The 23024-nt window shown below is 48.4% G+C and overlaps 2 protein-coding genes across 3 annotated transcripts in view; both read left to right on the forward strand.

Annotated features, from left to right (window-relative positions):
- The window catches only part of LOC122746408 (zinc finger protein 420-like), a 29801-nt gene that overhangs the window by 2093 nt on the left and 4684 nt on the right, over positions 1 to 23024 (forward strand). The window contains 3 exon segments of the mRNA XM_043991986.1: positions 2740 to 2866; positions 3569 to 3664; positions 7586 to 8988. Coding sequence (XP_043847921.1) covers positions 2740 to 2866; positions 3569 to 3664; positions 7586 to 8988 — 1626 coding nt within the window.
- On the forward strand, positions 17193 to 21992 carry LOC122746407 (zinc finger protein 69 homolog). Of its 2 annotated transcripts, none has more exons than XM_043991985.1 (4): positions 17193 to 17319; positions 20351 to 20477; positions 20907 to 21002; positions 21337 to 21992. In XM_043991985.1, exons 1-4 carry the CDS (start codon positions 17284 to 17286, stop codon positions 21546 to 21548), a joined length of 471 nt encoding a protein of 156 aa, XP_043847920.1. In that variant the 5' UTR covers positions 17193 to 17283; the 3' UTR covers positions 21549 to 21992. The 2 variants fall into 2 exon arrangements, with proteins under 2 accessions (XP_043847920.1, XP_043847919.1); XM_043991984.1 differs by having other exon boundaries at positions 21399 to 21990.

A 23024-nucleotide genomic window follows, 5' to 3' on the forward strand; every position in this document is an offset into this window, starting at 1 on the left:
TATTTTGTTCTCTGGGTTCTGTGTATTTCACCCTGCATCAGTTTATGGAAATCTTCCAACATTTCTTTGAACTCATTCCTTATTTCTTAGGGTCCAATAACATTCCCTCATGTTCATCTACAGTTGGCCAACTGTTTCCCTGTCAGTGGAGATCTACTTTCTTTCTAGTTCTTTGCTGTCATCCAGTGCTACTATGAGTATTGGGAGATTTATTGGACCATTCTTAATGCCTTTGCCTTCTTTGGGGTATATGTATGCCCAGTATTGTGGGTCAAAAGGTGATTTTTCTTGCATCATTTCAGATTTTTTTTGGGGGGGCAGGGCAGTGAGTGTTAAGTGATTTGCCTAGGGTCACACAGCTAGTAAGTGTCAAGTGTCTGAGGCTGGATTTGAATTCAGGTCCTCCTGAATCCAGGGCTAGCGCTTTATCCACTGCGCTACCTAGCTGCCCCATATCATTTCAGATTTGATTTTTCAGAATGGTTGTAACTCCACCAGCCAAGTGTATGAGTGTGCTCGGCTTCCCTTAATCCCTCCAACACTGACCATTTCTGACTTTTTTCAGCTTTGCCAATTGGAGGTGTGAAGTGAAATCGCAGATTTGTTTTCATTTGTATTTTCTCTCACTGCTTATAGCAGTTTTTCATATGGCTGATGTGAGTTTGTAATTCTTGTAACTGTTAGTGTCTTTGGACACCCATAATTTATTGGGAACATCTCATTTTACAGAAGAGGAAACTGGCCTGGAGAGGGACATGACCTTCCCAATGTCCCACAGGGAGAGAACAGTGTGGGCAGGGGCAGAGAACCCGCAGAACTCCTTATAACCTTTCCTTTTGCCTTTTTCATCACAGCACATTACTAATGGCTGCCACCATGACCGAGAAGGGCTTTTTCTCTCTCTTTTGTCTCACCGTTTGAGCTACTCAAGGCATTACCTCCCAAGCCATAAGTGACTTAACAGCTGTTGTACACAGGATGGGAATGTTCTTAAAAGTATCTAACTTCTGGGCAAGGCTGTGTACTTTAGGGGATCTCCCTGGAAGATGTGACCTAGAGAGAAAGAGGTGATGGCAGAGGGGGATGTGCTAGTGAGGGGACCCTGACACTGACGTTCTCTTTGGAATACAGTTAGATTTTAATATCCAATGAGTACTGTGTTGTCTCTAATGGGAAGTTAGTATTTGGAGCAGGATGTATCTTCGTGTGCTGATGATCTCCAGTGTTTCATCCTGAGCATTAAGGGTCCTGGAGATGACCAGAGCACCCCCTTCCCTAAAATATTTTTGAGCGCACCCTTAACCTAGGCATATTTGCTTATTCATAAGGGATGTACGTGTATTGTACTATTAATTGTGCGCAAAAACTTGCATAAAAACCGAATGATTACAGGAAAAGTATATTGAAAATAATATTTGTTAGTGGGATACCACCCTTTTTGCTCTCATACAAATTATTATTAATAATGCTGTTTTTGTTTTTGTTTTTAGTGAGGCAATGGGGGTTAAGTGACTTGCCCAGGGTCACACAGCTAGTAAGTGTTAAGTGTCTGAGGCCGGATTTGAACCCAGGTCCTCCTGACTCCAGGGCTGGTGCTCTATCCACTGCGCCACCTAGCTGCCCCAATAATGCTGTTTTGATGAGAGCAGCGTATTAGAATGGGTTTTTTTTTGAGATTTGGGGTTAGTACTGTTTGGCATGCGGGCGACTTGAAGGTCGACTCTAAGCTTGTTTTATTTCAATAATACTTGTTTTTAGTGGCTGTCTAGCCTGGAGAATACTTCAGATCCAGATGGAAGAAGGGTGTTATTGGCAGGCTCACTAATTCCAGAGACTCACTTTTCATCCCTGCCCCCTGGTTCTATATATTTGTAAAGTTTTTGTTTTTGAAATTCAGGTAGTAAATTACTGTCTTCAAGGTGTTGTGTTTTTACGTTTCTAACAAATGAGTTTATAACCCACTGAAACTCTTCCTTTATGAGATTTTAAGATAAGTTAGAAATCTCCCAAATTTCCGTGGTAGATTTTAGTGCTTTTATCACTGATACATGGCATTTTCAGCACTCCACAGAGAAGAGGGTGATTGACCATGTCAGAGGCCACAGAGAGGTCAAGGAAGATGGGCGTGGAGAAGGGCCACTGAGTTTGGCAATTCTGAGATATCGGTAACTAGGAAAGAGCAGTTGCTGTTGAATGAAGAGTCTGTGATCATGAAGTTTGAGGTCCTGGATGACTAGAGGAGGAGGAGGAGGATGGGCAAGGGGGGGGGGGGTTGGGCAGAAAGACAACTTAAAACTTAAAGACACCTCTGGGTGTCGCTCATCCTGGCATGAGAGCGTGCCAGAGAAAATGGGGGTCCAGACTAGGTGATCAGCAGCAGGGGAGGAGGGTGTGGTTGTTCCCCCCACTCTCAGATGGGTCAGGCCCCCACCTTGGGGGCATCACGTATAGTGGTAAGAGTTCCTGCCCTACCCTGCTGGTGGCCTCTTGTGGAGGGAGGGGTTTTGTCCTCTGTGCGGTGAGGGTGCCTTCTCTGAGTTGTTGTGGAAAGGACTTTTTGTAAGTCAACCAGTGCAGCATAAGCCTGGGCCGCCGCGACCTTTCTGACATCTGATTCTCAATAAATATTTGACTTGGAGCATCTGGAGCGGCAGGGGATGTGAGCATCACTTCCTGTGCTTCCTCCCTGCCATTGGAAGGATGCTCCCTGGGCAAGCATGGCTGTCTTTGGTCTTTCAGGAGTCGGTGACCTTCAAGGATGTGGCTGTGGACTTCACCCTGGAGGAGTGGGAACACCTGGACCCACTTCAGAAGGAGCTGTACTGGGAGGTGATGCTGGAGAACTACAGGAACCTGGTGTGCCTGGGTAAGGAGGCTCCCCTGGCTCCCAGGCTTAGGCCTGAGGAGGGTCTGTGTGTCTCTGAAGGGGTCTGCAGTGGGGGGGGCATTTCCTGCAGAGACCCAAGGTGACTGGTCCTTTGGGGGCCGAGACACAGGGCACTGGTGCTACTTGCTTCAAGCGAGTGGATGTGAGATCCTCAATTTTACAGTGGACAGTGGGGGCCCAACCCCCACTGTGTTGTATTTGAAAACATTGTATTGATATCATGTGTATCCCCTTCCCTTCTGAGTATACCCCTTTCCCCTCCCTCCCTAGTAGGCCAACCCTTGAATAAAAAAGAGGAAAAATAATTAAAAGGTTGTTCCCCATCTCTAGACCCTGGGAATATTCTCTGGCTGTCCCCCGCACATGGAGCTTTCTCCCTGCTCACCCCCACCTCCTGGTCCCTCACACACCTCCAAGGCTGAGAGGATTTGAGCTCAGGTCCTCAGCTCCCCATTTGGTACCATTTCTGCTGACCCTCCCTCTCTGCCTCCTGCAGGCTTGTCCCTGTGGCTGTCCCTACCCGCCTCTCTGGTCCCTCAGATCCAAGGTTCTCCCATAATGCCATGAAGGCTTCTCATGCTCTTAGCAGGGTGTGGGTCAGATGGAAACATCTGGGGGCTGGCATTGAATTCAGAGGTGACAGTTCCCAGCCCTTAGCCCTTTGCCCTTTCCCCTGAGCAGGACTCGCAGCTTCCAAGCCGGATGTGATCGGACAGCTGGAGAGTGGGGAAGCACCATGGAGGCCAGGGGGAGAGGACCCCAGAAGCTGCTGGGCAGGTGAGTTATTCTGGGGCTGGGGCTCCCGCACCACACCTGCCCTTCCCTCCAAGAGGCCGTGAGGTCTCTTCAGGATTCCATCCTTTCAACCTGTTCTGTCCCTGGTCTGTGTTTCCTTCTGACCCTCCCTCCCCCACTCCCTCTGTGCTCCCCTTGGAGAAGGGCAGAAGGAGAACAAAAGCCCGGCCATAGCATTAGACAATGAGCAAGGTCCCTGTGGCCGCCGAGCTGCCCCTCAGCTCACCGGACAGTGTTAACAGTCCAGCTTCTGCTCACCTCCCTCTGCATCTGTTCAAGCAAGTCTCCCCCGGCTTCTCTGCAGCCTCTTCTCTGTGGGATTCTTCCCATCCTGTTCATGTCCACGCACAAGGCCTTGCTCCCACCTTGCTGCCAGCCCTCTTCTGCCTTGCAGCCCTTGATTCACCCAGAGGGTCAGTTAAGTCAGGAATGAGGACACGTCTTATCAGTCACTTCTGTATCTCTAAATCTTTGTGTTTTTAAGAAGGAATGTTTATGGATCTCTTTGGTTTTTTCCCCTCCCATTTAAGGTCAGTGCCTCACAATAGTCTTCTTTGTGCTGTCAGAACTTTTTTTTAAGTAGTTTTGGTCTCTGTGGTTCTTGGATTCTGCATTCGTCATTCCGTGTCATTCTTCATCTTCCCATTATATTGTGAAAAACAAACATCATGAATCTCCTTTGGTTTTGAATGACTTTTATTTTGAAGGTGTCCCTCCCACTTCCCTTACCTAGGTGACCGTCCCTTCTAACAGAGTGGAAAAGAGTGGACACAGAGCTGTTCAGCTGAGTTAGACAGGATGTGCACTATTAGTGAGGTGGCTCAGTGACACCTGGAGTCAGGAGACCTGAGTTCAAATCCAGCCTCCAGCACTTGCTAGCTGGGTGACCCTGGGCAAGTTACTTCTCTGTCTGCCTCAATTTCCTTACAAGTAAAATGGGAGTCATAGCCGTAGCTGCCCCCCCAGGGTTGTGGGGAGGTTCCATTGAGATAAGACTTGTGAAGTGCTTCTCACAGTACCTGGCACATAATAGCCCCTTAAGAAATGTTCATCCCCTTCATTCACTCTTTCCCTCCCTTCTGTGAAGCGTCTTAAGGACGGGGACCTGCCACCTCTGGGGGCCACCCATCCCTTCCACTTTGGGCAGCTCAGATGAATAGCAAGTTGTCCCTGCCTTCAAGCCTGAGTCACTCCTGCTTCTGCCAGAGAAGAGAGGTTGGATTCCCCTTGCACGCACTGTCCTGCTTGCCCCTCCTTCGCCTCCTCTGCCCTCCTGACGCAGCCCACAGGCACATGCTCTTCTGGGCCACATCACGCTCTGGGCTTGTGGAGTTGGTGCTTCCCTCGCCCTCACATTTTCAGAACAAGAAGGTGGTCTAACCATGCCTTGTTCCCATTAAATTTCGTCTTGGAGCATTTCAGCCAATTGCATCTTGTCAGTTTGGGCCCAGATCTCATTCCATGCCAAGATGTTAAATTCTGACTGCGCCTTCCTCTCTCTTGCTCTTCAACCTTCAGTCCTTTGCCAATCTGGTGAATGTGGCTTTTGCTTTATAAAAGCCAGTGATACAAACAGCACAGGACCACACACCAAGGCTGATCTTTTCTCCTTCATGGAAATATCAGATGACTCAAAGCTGTTCAGAACCCACCTGTTTGCTCTAACGTCCAATCCCCTTCTCTCTGTCCTTTCTCCAAAAGTAGCATAAGAGCCTTTTTCAAATGTTCCCCTAAAATCTAGGTGTGCTCACTCTCCAGCATCCTCCATGAAGCCATGTTGGCTCTTTGGAATCGCTTTTGGAATTCTTTCTAGATGTTCTCCAACTGACCACTTCCAGGTGTAGTCTAGAATCTTGCCATCACTGGTCTCTGCTTTGCAGGCTCCCTTCTCTTCCCTTTCATGATGATCAGGACCACATTTGGCTTTTACTCTTCCTGAAATTCCTCGGCGGGTTGGCGCAGTCTTTCAGAGACTTGGATAGTGGCTCAGCAGCCCCATCTGCCAGCCATATCAGGATTTCTGGATACATGGCTCATCTGACCAGGGCCCTTGAGCTCATTTGGACGACTAAGTCCTCTTGCCTGCCCTTTATTCCCTTTAGCTCTGTGCCTCTCCAGTCTGGAGATCTCTGCAGAGAAAATCAGGGTAAGAGCTGAACCTTTTGACCTCTCTGTGCCTGTCCTGTCTTCCCTTATTCCTTTGAAACTGTCCTTTCCTCCAACCAGCTTTAGTTCATGCTGATCTTTTTTATTCCTTTATTCCTTGATCCTCTTCTGAAAACACCCACTCCTCTATCCATCCCCCATTCCCCACCCATGTCAGCCAGCTCGCACCCATTACTTACCATCCAAATTGTCTTTCTGAAAATAGGAAACTTCTGGGGTTGTCCTCACCTTGATCCCTCATGTGCTGGTTTCCCCAGTGGAAATATATATGTCAGATTGCTTTCCCTCTTGGGAAGGAAGGGAGGGTGGGAGAAAAATTTGGGACCAAAAATCCTATGAAAACAAATGTCGAAAACTATCTTTACATGTAACTGGAAAATAATAAAATATTTTTATGATAAAAAAAAGTAAACAGGTGGCAGCTAGATGGTGCAGTGGATAAAGCACCGGCCCTGGATTCAGGAGGACCTGAGTTCAAATCTGACTTCAGACACTTGACACTTACTAGCCGTGTGACCCTGGGCATTTAACCCTCATTGCCCCACCAAAAAAAAAAAAAAAAAAAGGTAAAAAGGCAGACAAGTCTGTGTTGAGGGTATCCCCACCCCACAGCAGCTGCTTCAGCAGTCCAGGCCTGAGGTGATAAGGGCTTACAGTAGGGTGGGGGCAGCGTCAGAAGAGAGGAGGGGGTGCATATAAAAAGACAGAATTCACAGATTTGGGCAAGATTGGATATGGGCAGGGGTGAGAGAAAGTGAGGGGCTGAGAATGACACCTAGGTAGTGTGCATGGGTGTTTGGAAGGATAGTGGTGTCCTTGACAGTCATAGGGAAGGTAAGAAGAATTTGGAGAAAAGACAATATGACTACAACAATACATATTTGTGTAATGTTTTATGGTTTATAAAGCACTTTCCTCACAACAGTGCCCAGACAAAATGGTAGTGCTTGTCTTTCCTTTTAAAGTCCAACAGTCTTCTTTTTTCTTGTTGGAGGTCACGAAAGACAGAAATGGTTACAATAGAGAAACAAAATATTTACTTTTTTTTTTTTAGTGAGGCAATTGGGGTTAAGTGACTTGCCCAGGGTCACACAGCTAGTAAGTGTTAAGTGTCTGAGGCTGGATTTGAACTCAGGTACTCCTGACTCCAGGGCCGGTGCTCTATCCACTGTGCCACCTAGCTGCCCCAAATATTTACTTTTTTATCATAAAAGTATTGTATTGTTTTCCAGTTACATGTAAAGATATGTAAGGGGTAAAATTCTAGCTATACTGTCTAAAATATCCAATGAGTGGTCGCCAATAAATTATAAGCTTTAGCAAGAATTAGACTTTTAAGCATTTATTAAGGAGAATAAGAATTTGGTAAAGAGAGAGAGAAAGGCCTAGATTCCTCTATCTATTAAAGGGAGAGAATATTCCTAGCTCCGCTCTCTGCCAGAGTCCACACGAAAGAGCGAGCCAGCCTTCCCTTTCTTCCTCCCACAAGCAAATGTCACTTCCTGACACCAAAGAAAAGACACGTGGTCCTGCCCTCAGAGGTCCTCTCCTCATGTCAGAGCATTCCTACAGTAAGTCTCCAGCAGGTGGCATCATTCCAATGATTAAAGATAGTTTTCAACATCTGTTTTTATAGGATTTTTGGTCCCACATTTTTCTCTCACCCTCCCTCCCCAAAACAGAAAGCAATCAGATATTTTTACTTATTTATTTATATTTTTAAAAACTATCTTTCAGATTGGAAGAATAGCCTTGGGATGAATGAATCACCTCAAAAGCATTGCCTCTCCATGGAAGACTCATCTTCTGGAAGACACACAGAGGATGTTCCCTTTGTTTCCACATTGGGAGAAGCCTGGGAATGGGATGCCAGGTTGGAAAGGCAGCAGAGTGACGAGGACAGATATTCTGGACAAGGAAAACTCACCTGGAAGAAACCTTCCAATAATTTAAGAGGCAGTGAATATAAACAATGTGGCAAGAGTTTTGGACTGAGGACAGGTCTTTCACCACAACCAGGTGTCCGTAAGTGGGATACACGTAGTCGAGGCTTCAGACTATACTTAGAGCTAAGAAGATGTTACAGAATATTCTCAAGGAAGATATTCTCTCAGTACAATGAATGTGGGGAATCCATAATTTGTAACTCAAGTCTTTTTGAAAATCATAGAATATATACTAGAAAGAAACCTTTTGAATGTAATGAATGTGGGAAGGCCTTCTACCAGAGGGGACAACTCACTGCCCATCAGAGAATTCATACTGGAGAGAAACCTTATGAATGTCATCATTGTAAAAAGGCCTTCGGGAGGAAAACACACCTTACTGTACATCAGAGAATACATAGTGGAGAGAAACCATATGAATGTAGTGAGTGTGGGAAGGCCTTTCAACGGAATGCAATGCTTATTCAACACCAGAGGATTCACACCGGAGAGAAACCTTATGAATGTAGTGAGTGTGGGAAGGCCTTTCACCGGAGCTCAATGCTTATTCAGCACCAGAGGATTCACACCGGAGAGAAACCTTATGAATGTAGTGAGTGTGGGAATGTCTTTCGCTGGAGGACCTATCTTACTGTACACCAGAGAATTCATAGTGGAGAGAAACCTTATGCATGTAATGAATGTGGGAAAGCTTTCAGCCAAAGGTCACAGCTCACTCTGCATCAGAGAATGCACACTGGAGAGAAGCCTTATGAGTGCGATGAATGTGGTAAGGCCTTTTACCAGAGCACTGGACTGACTCTACATAAGAGAATTCATACTGGAGAGAAACCTTATGAGTGTGCAGAATGTGGGAAGGCATTTTACAGGAACAGAGGACTTAGTGCACACCGGAAAATTCACACTGGAGAGAAACCTTATGAGTGTAAAGAATGTGGGAAGGCCTTTCGACAGAGGTCGCAGCTGAGTCTGCATCAGATGATTCATACTGGAGAGAAACCTTATGAATGCAATGAATGTGGGAAGGCTTTCCGCTTGAGCCAAGGGCTTACTGAACACCAGAGAATTCACACTGGAGAGAAACCCTATGAATGTAATGAATGTGGGAAGGCCTTTCGACAGAGGTCTCAGCTTACTGTACATCAGAGGATTCATACTGGCCAGAAACCTTATAAATGTAGTGAATGTGGAAAGGCCTTTGGCCAGAGGGCACAACTTACTCGACATCAGAGAATCCACAGTGGATGTGATCCTTAGGAATGTTACATGTGCAAAGGCTTTCTGACAGAGCATGTGATTTACTGAACACCAGAGGATTCATGCTGAAGACAAACTTATGAATGTGGGAGTCTTCTAACAAAAAATGGGACTTTGTCAATATAAGATAACTCTTAGGGAGACATACTTAATGAATGCAATGATGTAGGTGCTTTTTTTTTTCATGATAGGAGAGGTTATAAATTTAATGTGGAAATCCTTTCATCAAGATCATAGAACTTATTGAACATGAAATAATCCATATTGGAGAAAAATATTATGAATACAAAGATTTTAGCCAGAGCCACAGTCCTTTAACTAAGAATTAGGGAATTTAAACTAAAACTCTGTAAGAGAAGTATATCTTTGACAATTATCTGTAAAAGTTCTTAAAACCTCTTCTCTCACCAGCCACCTTCCTCGAACATAGAAATTTGTGCATATCCAATTGTCATTTGCTATCTTACCCCCTTTCCTGAAAAATTCTGTGAATTGTCATCTATGGTGTTAGTCCTTCCTGTTACTGAGGAAGAGCCATCTCTACACTTGGCTAAAAATTCCTCCTTCCATACTTTTGCAGAATTCCCTCTGACTTCTTCAAGGACCTACCTTCAGCAGTCATCCAGTATCATGCCTCTGACCATCTACAGACATGCCCAGGTATTTTACTAGATAACAACCCAAAAGCAGCTATCCTTGGATCTTCTGCACCAGCCAGCTACAAGGCAATCTCTCTCCTGACAAGCCTTAAAAATCTGTCTCCAGGGGCAGCTAGGTGGCACAGTGGATAGAGCACTGACCCTGGAGTCAGGAGTACCTGAGTTCAAATCCGGCCTCAGACACTTAACACTTACTAGCTGTGTGACCCTGGGCAAGTCACTTAACCCCAATTGCCTCACTAAAAAAAAAAAAAATCTGTCTCCATCCAGTCCTTACCGTCCTCATTTCTTTCCATGCTTGGAAGGTCAGCTTGTGTCTCACACCCTATCCTGAAACCATTCCTTCAAAGTTCACCAATGGCTTCCTTTTCAATCCTTATTCTCTTTTATGCCTGTAAGATATCAGAAAGTAGGGCAACGTCTCTTCCTGGATAGTCTGTCCATCTTTGTCTTTCAGGAAACTCTACTCTTTCACTTCATAATAGCAACAGCTCATACTTTAAGTCATTTGATGTGAATAACCTCTTGAACCTCCCCACATGATCATGCCCAAAACCTCCAAATAATGCCAGAGGACAATTCCTGGAGCAGCAGAGTACACAAAAGGAAAGGGTGAGATCACAATCTGACGAGAGGGCTGAGTGGTTGGCTGGGAGAGGAGATTACAGGAGTCTCTGCTGGCACTGAGGTGGAATTTGGTAGTTTTACCCCTGCTGGGAACCAGGAAGCATTCTTGAGTGGTGGCAACCCAGGTTGGGGAGCGGCGCAGGCTTGCTGGAGCTAACAACCCAGAGAAACAATTTTTTTTCCTGGTTGAAAAGCACGTTGGCCTGGGGTTATTTACAGACCAGAGCACAGGCTAGATGAGTGAAGAACCTGCCTCTCCTTAAATCATACCATCTTGGACCCCCTGAAGCTTGGGACAGTGCATCCTGGAAGCAGTGTTCCACTTTAAGAAAGAATTAAGGGGGGCAGCTAGGTGGTGCAGTAGATAAAGCACTGGCCCTGGATTCAGGAGCACCTGAGTTCAAATCCAGCCTCAGACATGTGACACTTCTAGCTGTGTGATCCTGGGCAAGTCACTTAACCCTCATTGCCCTGCCCCCAAAAAAGAGTTAAGTCAAGAAATAAGATGGCAAGATGAGCAGACAGAAAAAGATGTGGACAAAAGAATGTTTCTTTGGTGACAAAGATCAAGGTGCACCCTCAAAAAAGGATAGCAACATCAGGGCTCCTACATCCAAAGCTTCCAAGAAAAAATATGAATTGGTCTCAGGCCATAGAAGCACACAAAAAGGACTATGAAGATAAAGTAAGAGAGGTAGAGGGAAAAAATGGAAAGAGAAATGAGAGTTGATATAGGAAAGTCATGAAAAAAGTCAACAACTTGAAAATCCAAATGGAAGCTAATGACTTTATGAGAAATCAAGACACAATAAAGCAAATCCAAATGAATGAAAAAATAGAAGGCAACGTGAAATATCTTCTTGGAAAAACAGCTGACCTAGAAAACAGATCCAGGAGAGATAATTTGAAAATTACTGGACTACCTGAAAACCATGATCAAAAAAGGAGCTTAGATATCATCTTCCAAGAGATTCAGAGAAAATTGCCCTGATATTCTAGAGGCAGAAGATAAAATAGAAATTGAAAGAATCCACTGATCACCTCCTGAAAGAGATTCCAAAATGAAAATTTCCAGGAATATTATAGCCAAATTCCAGAGATCCCAGGTCAAGGAGAAAATATTGCAAGCAGTCAGAAAGAAACAATTCAAGACCTGTGGAGCCAGTCAGGCTAGCACAAGATCAAGCAGTTTCTACATTAAAGGATCAGAGAGCATATGGAATATGATATTCCAGAGGGCAAAGGAATTGGGATTACAACCAAAAATCACCTGCCCAACAAAACTGTGTATAATCTTTCAGGGGGGAAAATGGGACTTCAATGAAAAAGGACTTTCAGGCATTTGTAATGAAAGGACCTGAACTGAATAGAAAATATATATGACTTTCATATACAAGACCCTAGAGAAGCACAAAAATATAAACAGAAAAAAGAAATCATGAGGGATGTTAAAAGCTTAAACTGTTTACATTCCAACATGAGAAGATGATATGTCTAACTTATAAAAGCTTTCTCAGTATTGGGGCAGATAATAGGAATAAATTTAGACAGGGCACAGGTGGGAATTGATTATGAAGGGGTGATATCTGTAAAGCATTTATTTGTTTATCAATTTTTTTGTGGGGTGGTCAGGGGTGGATGACATGCCCAGGGTCACACAGCTGGTGGGTGTCTTGTGTCTGAGGCTGGATTTGGGCTTGGGTCCTCCTGGGCCCAGGCGGGTGCTTTGCCCACTGTCACCTAGCTGCCCCATGATGACATCTTTAAAATAAGGGGGTGAGAGGATTGCATTGGGAGGAAGGAAAAAAGGAAGGTGGAATGGAGTAAAGAAGGGAAAGATGGGGGAGGAGCAGGGGAGTGAATGAGCCTTACAGTCATCAGAATTGGCTCAAAAAGGGAATAATATACCCACTCAAGTGGATATAGTAATATATCTTGCCCTGTGGGAAAGTGGGAGGGGAAAGGGAAGGGAGGGGAGATTGGAGATGGGGCAATCAGAAGCAAAACACTTGAGGAGGGATACGGTAAAAGAAGGTAGAAAATAGAGTAAATATCATGGGGAGTGAATAGGATGGAGGGAAACAGCAGTAGTAATGGAAAAAATTTGAAGCAGAGGCAAGAACAATGTAAGATGATGGTACTTTGCTGGGCTGTTGTGAAGAAAATTCTTTGTCAGGTATAAGGTACTATGTAAATGTTAGCTATTGTTGCAATAATCAATTTCATGTGTTTTGTAAGGAAATCTCCTTTGAAAGTACTATATAAATGTAATTTACTATTTAAAAAAAAAAAAAAGATGAGCAGGATGCTATCAGAAAAAATCCTGGAAGGACTTACATGAGCTGAAGGAAAGTGAAATGTAGTATACCATATTCAGGTGCATGCCCTTTCTGGAGAAAGAAATTTTTTCTTTTCTACTTTCACCTACTCCAAGTTTTTATTTTGAGTAAGTGGTTGTTTTGTCCCACTCACCAATCACATCATTGGTGGAAAATGACTTTCAGGGATACTCCCTAAGATGTAAAGGGATAGTTTTATATATGTGGCTCATGAATCTAATCAAAGTGCAGGGATCATCAGTAGGAGTCTCTTTTGCCCCTTCTGGGTATTGGTTCTTGGCTGAGTTAATGATTAAAGAGAAACCTGAGGAGTTGTTGGAAAGTGCTTCAGGTACATGGGAAGATGTGGACTCCCTTAGGTGGCCCTTGCTTTCCATGAAAGAGTTCACTGAGCCCTTCTCACCCAGTCATCAGTGCAGCTATCAATAAAGTCTGTCCTTAGTCCAAGAACCCAGTTTTGGATTGCAAAACTTGAAGCAAAAACCCAGAAAACACATAAGCATGCTTCTGTTTTCACTATTGCCACTAGATGTCGCCCGAGACCATGTGCTCACATTTCCCCAGCTGGACACCATGTATACCCAAATACATATAAAAATCAGATTGGGGGCAATTAAGTTTTGGTCCCTAACATCACCAGCTAGGGCAAAAAACCCTTAATACTGCCAGACTGGACAAGCACCAAGGTTCCAGTAGAGATATAGGACATCCCTCAGCACTGTGCATATTTAAAGTTGGTTACTTTGGCCCCCTAACCTATTTTTTTTGTTTGTTTTTGCGGGGCAATGGGGGTTAAGTGACTTGCCCAGGGTCAAACAGCTGGTAAGTGTCAAGTGTCTGAGGCCGGATTTGAACTCAGGTCCTCCTGACTCCAGGGCTGGTGCTTTATCCACTGCACCACCTAGCCAACCCCCCCCCAACCTATTTTGAGAGACCTTCATTAAAGGATGAGACTGTCTCGTGGAAACCAGACTGAACTTTTACATTCATCCATCCCTCTCCAATATTTCCAAATTCAAAAGTGGCACCTATTAATACAAATACATTCAAAACATACAAAATGAACCCCAACTTACTCTCTTGTCCAGAGGATATCTGAGTGTTCAATATTCTGGTGTAGAACTTAAGCAGTCATGGAATTTATAACAGAGAAATTTTCCCTTAGTGGAAAAATAATCCACTTGGGCCCAGAAGAGGGAAAAGGATTTTCTTTTGTTTTTTTCCCAAAGGCTCTGGGGGGAAGCTCACCTTGCCAAATCTCACCACTACCACCAACTGTCAGCATGTGATATTTAACAAAAAGGTAAATCGAGGTGTGTTTATCCAGGCAAAATTATGGTTTTATTAGTAGGGGTGCACCCCACCAGTAAAACAGGTCTCTTGAAGAACAAGATAAATCAGCTAGCAAGGGATCATGATTGGTTACACTGTGGAAGATGTGGGATTGAGACCATCTCTCTAAAGAATGCTTTTCCGAATTTTTATGGATCCTAGCTGCATCCTGACATCACGGCTAGGGACTTGGGGATGTAGACACACTGGTGACTGGGGATTAGATAAAACCATCTTTTAATTGACAAGGCCAAGGCTAAAGATGGGACATGGTCAGTTACTCCAATTCTCAAAGATAACATACAAACCTTGAAGGTGGTGATAAGATCATGTTTTATGAGAGTGTTAAACCTATAACAGGGACCGTGGGATAGCTTAGACTTTTGGCATTTAATTAGCTAGAGAGGATTAACCATTGAACTCATGAGCTTCACACAAAGAGGGTCATAGAATATGATTATGTAATAAAACCACTTACAGGGCAAAGTCAATTATAAGAAAATTATTTTAACAATACTATGTTTTCTGTGTTGTGGGCATTCTACTTAATGGCTCAATTGGTCTCTGCACATCAAAACCTATCTGGAGCCCATAGATTTTTGACAATTCAATAATATCAATCTGCATGTATTCAAATGGCAGGGTTGCTCATTTCCTTTCCTGCTCCCCTTTTGTCACAATTTCTTCCATGAGGAGTTGAACTGTTGACCAAAAAGGCAGCTAGTAACCACATGATGAGGCTTTGCATAAACGCTGGGGACAAGCCATAGCTGATTAATTTGTAGTACAATGGCCTTGGTTCCCATGTCTCTGGTCATGGAATTTTTTTTTTTTTTATGCAATGGAGCCCCAATCTGTCATGACCCACAGACCATTTCTGGTTACTCAGATATCAATTTCAGCACCTGCGACTAGTCAGTGGTCTGACTAGTCCAAGGGCTAAGGTTGAATGTTCCTGGAACTCCAGTTACCAAACTTCTACTGAGAGGTGATCTATCTTAAGGCCCCAAGTGATTCTCCTTCCTGTGTGGTGAAGTACAGAGAAGGGAAAGAGAAAACTGCACTGTGGCTACATCCTAAGAGAACTAAGAAAACTGGGCTCGGTCAAATAAATAAAGTGACTATACAGCTTTTTTGTACTCCTTTTCTAATCTTGAAATGAATCAGTTTGTTCCATGTAAGATTTTTAATTGCTGCTATTTGGCCCACATACAGGTTCCTCAGGAGACAAGATGATCAGGGACTCCAGTCTCTTTGAGGACTTGCCACATTTTGTTGTGATCCACACAAAGGCTTTAGTGTAGTCAATGAAACAGAAATAGATGTTTTTCTGGAACTCTTGCTTTCTCCATAATCCAATGAATGTTGTCTCTACTTCCTCTGCCTTTTTGGAAACCAGCCTGCTGGTTGAGGCAGTTGGGGTTAAGTGACTTGTCCAGGATCACATGGCTAATACGTGTTAAGTGTCTGAGGCTGAATTTGAACTCAAGTCCTCCTGACTCCAGGGTCGGTGCTCTATCCACTGTGCCACCTAGCTGCCCCTGGAGTGTGATCTTTTTTTTTTTTTTTTGCAGGGCAATGGGGGTTAAGTGACTTGCCCAGGATCACACAGCTACTAAGTGTCAAGTATCTGAAGCCAGATTTGAAGTCACATACTCCTGAATCCAGGGCCCCGTGCTTTATCCAATGAGCCACCTAGCTGCCCCTGGAGTGTGATCTTAAAGTACAGACCTTCTGCTCAGGATTGTTGACCAGTCAGGCCCCTGTGTTCAGGGGCAGACTCTGGAGAGGCAGCTATGGCCACAAGATCCATCTCTGGCCACGTGTGAGGTAATCCCAGTGAGACAAGGGAACAAAGACGGGGAGAGGGTCTCTGCTGTGAACAATCCTTAGCAACGGGCTCCATGGAAATAACACAAAAGCCCTCTTGTGTTCTTTCTTTAACCCAGAAGCCTCCTTCCCTAGGGAGAACACCTTGTCAGGCTCCCCTACACCCACAAGCTTTGTTGGGGAGAGGGGTGTTGTCATTCCTTCTTCATTTTCAAAGAGGATAATGTCTTGACTGGTTCCTGAATTGGATTTGGGTGAGCCAGAGTTGCACAAAGTTGTAGACCTCACTGTGTTTCAAACTCATTGAAGTCCAGTGGCAGGACAAAAGTCAGGGCAGCTGGCCATGGCCCTGGATGCAGTGAATGACCTTGGCACCTGCTTTATAGCCAATGGAACCAATGGTTCTCATCTGTCCATTCATGGGGGAAAGTTTTCCCATACTTGGGCTAGACACCCCCCCCCCCACCTCGCTGGAAATGAGCAAGATGGTAATCCACAAACCTTTTTGGAAGGGGGGAGGCGCTGTGCCTGCCGAGTGGCTTGGGACCTGGGGTGGCCCACGGTGGGCCCCAGGAAGAGGGGAGAGGGAGGGGGCCTGTACCAGGTCCTGGGGTGTCGGCAGGAGTTGGGGTACCCTATGAATCTGCACAGAGCCCCTTGGGGCTGGGGGCGGAGCATAAGTAAGCGTTGATTTCACACCCTCGGAGTACCAGACGTGCTTCCGGCTGTTCTTGTGTTCCATTTTCACGCCGCTGCTCTACCCAATGCCAGTTAGCTGCCTCTAAGACTGGGGGACGGAGGGGGAAAGGGGTTTTGTGTGTGTGAGGGAGATGGAGGAAATGGGGAAGTCCAGGTGGGCTTCCCCGGGAGGTGACGCCTTCTCCCGGCCGGGAGAAATTCGCAGTCGGGCTTAGGCGGCAGTGCCCGCAGGCTCAGGCATGCGCACATGTTATTTGAGCCTCCGGACTACGTTTCCCAGAAGGCTGCGCTCCCGTGGCTCCCGGTGGGGAGGGTGGCCTGAGAGTGGAGAGGGCTGCGCGGCTTTCACGCTCCTCCGTCACTTCCATCCTCTCCCGGGTGGACTCCGCTGCGTCCTTGGCTGTAGCCCCGGCCCCAGCCCTCGTGTCCGGGGCGGGGGTGAATGAGAGCCGGAGCCGGAAGGCGGGCCGAGTGAAGAGAGCGGTGGGGCCGAGGCTCAAGGCACCGGCTCCAGGAGCTGTGGGAACGGGAGGGGGAGGGTCGCCGGCGCGGATCAAGCCGAGCGTGCGCAGTGAGTCCTTCTTCAAGGTGCTTCTGCTGCCACGCTCTCCCGCGAGCGGGCGCGCCCATTGGCCAGGACCAAGGGGGTGGGGCCGCCTCGGCCCCAATCCGGAGCCAGCGCGAGGACCGGGGGCGTGGCCGTCTCTCGGCGTTTCATCCTCCTTTTCCATCAGTGTTGGGCAGGGATGGCCCCTGGGCCGCTGCCGGCAGCCGCCCTCCAGGTGAGCCTGCCGGGTAAACTGAGGCCCGGGCGACCCCAGGGGTGGGAGGTGTTTGGGCACAGAGGGGGCGGGGCTGGGGAGGACACCTCGCCCATCATCTCCCACCCCTTGCGTCGGATCTCTCTGTGGGCCTGGACTGGACAGCTGCCCCAGGACCCCAGGCTAGTGGGGTGGTGAGGGCGAGGTGGGGGAGATGCGGGCACAGACCCAGCCCCGCCCTGCAGATACCACCCCCAAAAGTGACACCTCCCTCCCCAAGCATCCTCCTGAGCCTCCCAGGGGGCTGCCCCTTCCCACCCACAGCCTAGAATCCTGCCCCCTTGGCCTGCGACCTCCTTCAGCCCAGGGCTTCCCTGCTGCCCACAAACAGCCCCCCATCTTTCCCTCCCTCCCCCCATCATTCTGTCCCCTCTTTTCCCTCGTTCTGCCCCATCTTTCTGTCATTCCCCCTATCTTTTCTTCCCCATCTTTCCCTCCGTCCCCCCATCTTTTTTTTTGTGTGTGGGGCAGTGGGGGTTAAGTGACTTGCCCAGGGTCACACAGCTAGTAAGTATCAAGTGTCTGAGGCCGGATTTGAACCCAGGTACTCCTGAATCCAGGGCCAGTGCTTTATCCACTGTGCCACCTAGCCACCCCCAACCGTCCCCCCATCTTTCCCTCCCTCTCCCCCCTTTCCCTCCCTTCTCAGCCTGATGCTGACGGGACTTTGGCCAAAATGCTCCCCTGGGTTTTCCTTAAGGGGTTTCTTCCAGACAGTGACTTTTCTCCTTACACTTCACCTCCTGGACAGTCTTCCTATTCTTATGACAGAAATGACACATAGATTCATAAAGCGCTTTTCAGGAATTACAGCGAGCACCCTCCCAACTCTGGGAGGGAGGCACTGTCAGGATTCCCCATTTTACATTGAGGAAGCTGAGGCTGGCAATGGCGATGGGACTGGGGTCACAGCTGGTAAACAGCTGAGGCTGGAGGGGAGCTCCTCTTCCTGGCTCTGGGCCCAGCCCAGATGCCCTTGAGCTTTCTTGATCTGCTTCTCTTGTTTTGCCGGGGGATCCCTGCCCTGGCTTGAACAAGGTTTGCTTGGTGCCTCTTGGCCAAACTGCTGGTTCTCCTTGTGATTCTTTCTTCCCTAGTTCTCATTTCTTTTCCTTCCTCCTCCTCTAGCACTCTCATTTAATTTGCGAAAACATTTTTGTATTTTCTAAAAAAGTTCTTGCTTCCTTTCTTTGAGGAGTTCAGCTGAATTTGTGCTCAAGCTGCTTTTCCTTGAGACTTGGCTAGTAGATGTTTTGGAGGCCTTCTCTCCTCCTGGATGTGTCTCTTGACCATCCCCGTCACCACAGTAACTTTTTCTGGAGCAATTCTTGTTTGTTTGTTTCCTCATTCTTCCACCCAGAGTCAGACTTTATATTAGGACTAGAGGGGAGGTGGCTACTCCTGATACTGCTGACAGATTCTAGGATCCAGCTCAGGCTGTTCCCCTGCGAGCTTTCAGTGTTCCCAGAGTGGTCTGATGCAGGACAAGGGCTGCTTGCTTACCCCTCGCTCTGAGCTCTACAACTTCCTGACCTGGTTTGGGGTCTGAGCAATATGCCTGTGGGCTTGCCACGTTTAGGGGTTCCAGTGGGACTGCCGTGGGACCCGGCTACTCTCGGCCAGCTGGAACGTTCTGCTGGTTCAAAGGAACAGAACTCTGGGCTTCTCTTTGGTGTGGGATTCCTTGAGGGCTTTAGTCTGGGCTAGAGGCTGGAACCGAGACCCTCCAAAAGGCTCCTAAATTGCTTTCATGGTCCCCCGAGTCTTCTCCTCCACAGGATGTGCATCCCAGGCCCTTCAGCTGATGCTCCGGAGGCCCCTCCCTGTCCTGGCCACCCTCCCCCACTCTGCCCTGCTTGCTCTCTGGCTCATCCAGAGCACCCTAGGGACTGAGCCCAGAACACAAGACTCTAGACATGGGGATGCTGTGGTTTGCTCCCAAACTTGGTCCTCCCTCAGTACACAGTCCCTTTGCTGAGGTGCCCCCCTGGGTGCAGAGCCCTTCCTCTAGCTGCTCTGGAACTGGGCAGCGAACCACCAAACTGCAGGTTGGGATCTGCCTTGGCACCCTGCCCTAGGTCAGGACCCCTGACCATAGACCTCTCTGTCTGACTCCTTTCTGCCATCTTGGCTACGCTCTGTAAAGTGCTTTGCAAACTTGAAAGCATTTTATAGCTTCTGCTGTTGTTAGTGTTGAGCATAAGGTGAGGGAGGTATATCTGTACTGGGCGGACTGAAAAAGAGCCAGAGGTCTTAGTAGACTGCAGACTGGACATGAGACAAAAACACAGCAGGAGAGCTGAGGGCCGGTGGATCCTGTGTTGGGTGGGCGTGGTGTCCAAGGGTCTTTCCGGCCTCTGCTCAGGCAGCATCTGGACTTCTATGTTCTGCCTGGGAGCGAACAGCAGGGGGCGGCCAGGACAGGGAAGGGTCCTGAGCTGAAGGCAAATCCTGGAGAGGAGAAGACTCTTGGGGGGAGGGGGGAGTGTTGAGGATGGTGGAAGGAGATAGAGCTGCTTTCTTGCTGAAGAGAGAGTGGGCTTGTTCTCTCTTGTTCTACTTTGACTTTTAGGGAATTAGAGCCATCCCCTCGTGGAACGGGGTGTTTCGGCTCCTAGCAGGCCACCCCTCACAAGGCTGGGTGAGCACGTGCCAGGGGTGGTGTAGACAGGATTCTTGTTCCCATGTGCTGGACCAGGCGGCCCTAAGAGTCTATGGTTCGGTACAACAGAGGCCTTGGACTTGCTGAGCTGTTGGGAGTTAAGAATAACCAAAAAGAGCCTCGTAAAGATGAGCTGTTCAGATTCTTGTGGTTGCATGACACGGTGTTCAAACTCAGCCTCAGAGAGAAACTCTAGAAATGATTGACCGGGACTCCCCGAAGCCCAACCTCCGTGAGAACTACTTGTCATCCCCACCAGCTTCCCCCTCTCCTCCCATGTTCTCCAGCGGGGCCGTCCTTGGGTGAACCCACGTGGATTTGGTATTTCAGGAATCCGTGACCTTCGATGACGTGGCCGTGGACTTCACCCTGGAGGAGTGGGGGCACCTGCACCCTCCTCAGAAGGAGCTGTACCGCGAAGTGATGCTGGAGAACTACAGGAACCTGGTCTGCCTGGGTGAGGACCCCTGCTGCTGCCCCTGGGACCCGCACTCGCCCGGGCAGTGACTCTGTGTCCTCTTAGTAAATGGTGTCAGGCTTCTTGGGCAATTGTCTGGCATCCAGAGCCGGAGATGCTCCAGAGAGAGGTTACTGAGGCTGCCCGATACCCGCTCTCAGGCGAGGGGTCTTTGTTTTGTGGCTCTGAAAACTGACTGCTTGACTATGTTGTCCCTCTTACGGTTCCAGGAATCTGCACGCATCCACAAGCCCTGTGGTCTCAGCAGGGGTGGGGCCTTGTTCTGAGGTGGGTCCGCTGTGTCCAGCACACCAACAAGAGCCCCCTGAGGCCATCTCTGTATCTCATCTAGACCTCCCGGGCATAGCCTTGTTCTCCCAAAATGAGGAAGGGCTCTTTTCCTAAGTCTTCCACGTTTTCACTTAACAGGCCTTGCTCTTTCTAAGCCAGATGTGATCTGCCAGTTGGAGAGAGGAGAAGCCCCTAGGCTGGCGGAGGGAGACGCCCCCAAGAGTGGCTGTGCAGGTGAGTGAGGGAAGGGAACAGGCCCGGTGTCCCTGTGACTGAGGCTCTGTCGTTCACTCCTTGGGAGTGGCCAGCCAGGTCGCAGCTCCCTTGGCACCTGCAGAGCAACGTCCTTCCAGACGGGCAGCTCTGCATGCACTAACGTGGGGCACCTAGAGTCGAATCCAGTCCTGGGAGGGCGAGGATGGCCCAGTGGTCACCTTCCTCATTGTGCTCTCCAACTCTCTGGAGGCGGGTGCCATTGCATCAGTCTTGGGCACTCCCACGGCATATACCGTTGACTCACCGAGACACCCACTGGGAGATTTAGCCTCATCTCCTCCTTTCCTTCCAGAGTTGGCTTTTGGAGCCCAGGTTCACCTCTTGACATTTGTCCCCGTTTCATTTAACCTGCAGTACCCACAGCCAGGTGTGGTCTTCTGGGTTCTGGGTCCCCCAACCTGCGGGCCTCAGAGCCCTGTGAACGAGGAGGAAGGCTCCCAAGCATCTTCCTGCTCAGGGCAGGCCTCAGCCATTTCTTTGAGAGCCCCAAAGGCCGGCTCATAGGCCCATGCTTTGTCTTCTGCCCCCTCTTCCCTCTGGGAGAAATCTGTGCCACTCTGGTCCTTGCCTAGTCTTGTGGCCCCTCATCAGTCAGCCAGCCGCCCGTGGGAGCCTTGGCGTGTCACCAGGAGAAGGCTGAGTGGTCTGCTAGGCCACCTGCAGCCTCCACAGCGGGCATTGGCGCAGAAGGGCGCTCCAGCAGGCCTGCGCTGGGCAGATTGAGGAGAGGGGGGTGGGTTAGGAGCCAGTGCCAGGCCTTGCTGCCCCGCACCCAGTGGTGTGTGCTCCTTCCCCTCAGGCCCGTCCTTCCCTGCTTGACTTGTCTCAATCCCCCACATCCCTGCTCCTGCCCCCATCCTATTTATTAGTGTTCCCCTTCCCTCTCTACCTCTCCAGTGTCTCTGACAGGGCTGTCTGTGTAGGCCATCAGAGGCATTGTTATTCATCTTCTCTTTCCCCCAAGTTTTAGTGACTTAAACTCTACAATAAAGTATTGCTGCTCACCCCCCAAGGCTCATTCTTTCATTCTGAAACTTGGAAACTTGCTACCCCTGAGGTCCTTAGTTCAGGAGCACATGCGGAGGGAGGATGAGGGACCAGAGAAGAGTCACAGAGGGGTGGGGCAGGTCAGCTCACCTTCCTGATGCTCAGGTGGTGACCTGGGAAGCTGGACTGTCCAAGTATCACAGTCGAGCGGGAGCTGAGGGATGAGCCTGTCACCCTCCAGGAGAATCATGAACCACGCTCTCTTATTGATGACCACCCACCCTCCGTGTCTCTTCTCACGGGGGAAGGGAGAGGAGCCAGTCTGGGACCTCCTGGGCTGGTCCTGCCTTCAATTGATGGTGTGGAGAAGCTGTGGGGCGGGTGGAGGCCTCGCAAGCCTGGAAAGGCCTCTGGCCTCGGCTTGGGCAACCTCGGGTGACCAGGAGAACTGCTCGAGCCTAAAAGGTATGTCCCTAGACTGGCAATATTTGGAGGAGCAGAGAGACATAAGTGCAGTGTGACACCCCTCTCAGAGGAGAGCTGGATGGACGCCCGGGGACCCCATCTGCTTCCTTCCAGGCAGGGGCCGATTAAAACCTCTCCTCCCAGCAGAGCATGTGTGTACACCTCCCAAGGACAGTGCACACTCACGCACGCACACGCATACAGCCACACACATCTGCACTGAGGCTCTTCCCAGCCCTGCCCCTGTTCAGGGCTCACTGCTAGAACAGGACACTTCTAGACTTTACCCCGTTGGTTCTTGGTGCAGCATTTTGGAATTTTGCCCAATAAAGCCCATAGAGCACAGACGGGCTCCTGGAGCTGCCGTGGGGGCTGCTGTGGGCACAGCCTGCCTTCAGCACTACCCTTAGCTGGCCAGGGCCTGGGGCTCTCCTCAGTCACCCGTGACTAGGAAAGGGGCTTGTATTTCGTAGTCCTTTTAGTCTGATGGGGGCTTTTAGACACCAGTGATTGAAACAGTTTTAAGTG

The sequence above is a fragment of the Dromiciops gliroides genome, chromosome 3 (genome assembly GCF_019393635.1).
Source record: "Dromiciops gliroides isolate mDroGli1 chromosome 3, mDroGli1.pri, whole genome shotgun sequence".
In the NCBI taxonomy this organism is placed as follows: Eukaryota; Metazoa; Chordata; class Mammalia; order Microbiotheria; family Microbiotheriidae; genus Dromiciops; species Dromiciops gliroides.

Excerpts from the sequence above, each read along its gene's own strand:
- LOC122746407 (XM_043991984.1), top strand. The coding sequence starts at position 17,284 with ATGGCCCCTGGGCCGCTGCCGGCAGCCGCCCTCCAG. Across the intron at positions 17,320-20,350 it reads TGCCGGCAGCCGCCCTCCAG|GAATCCGTGACCTTCGATGA; the intron begins GTGAGCCTGCCG and ends TTGGTATTTCAG. Across the intron at positions 20,478-20,906 it reads CAGGAACCTGGTCTGCCTGG|GCCTTGCTCTTTCTAAGCCA; the intron begins GTGAGGACCCCT and ends TTCACTTAACAG.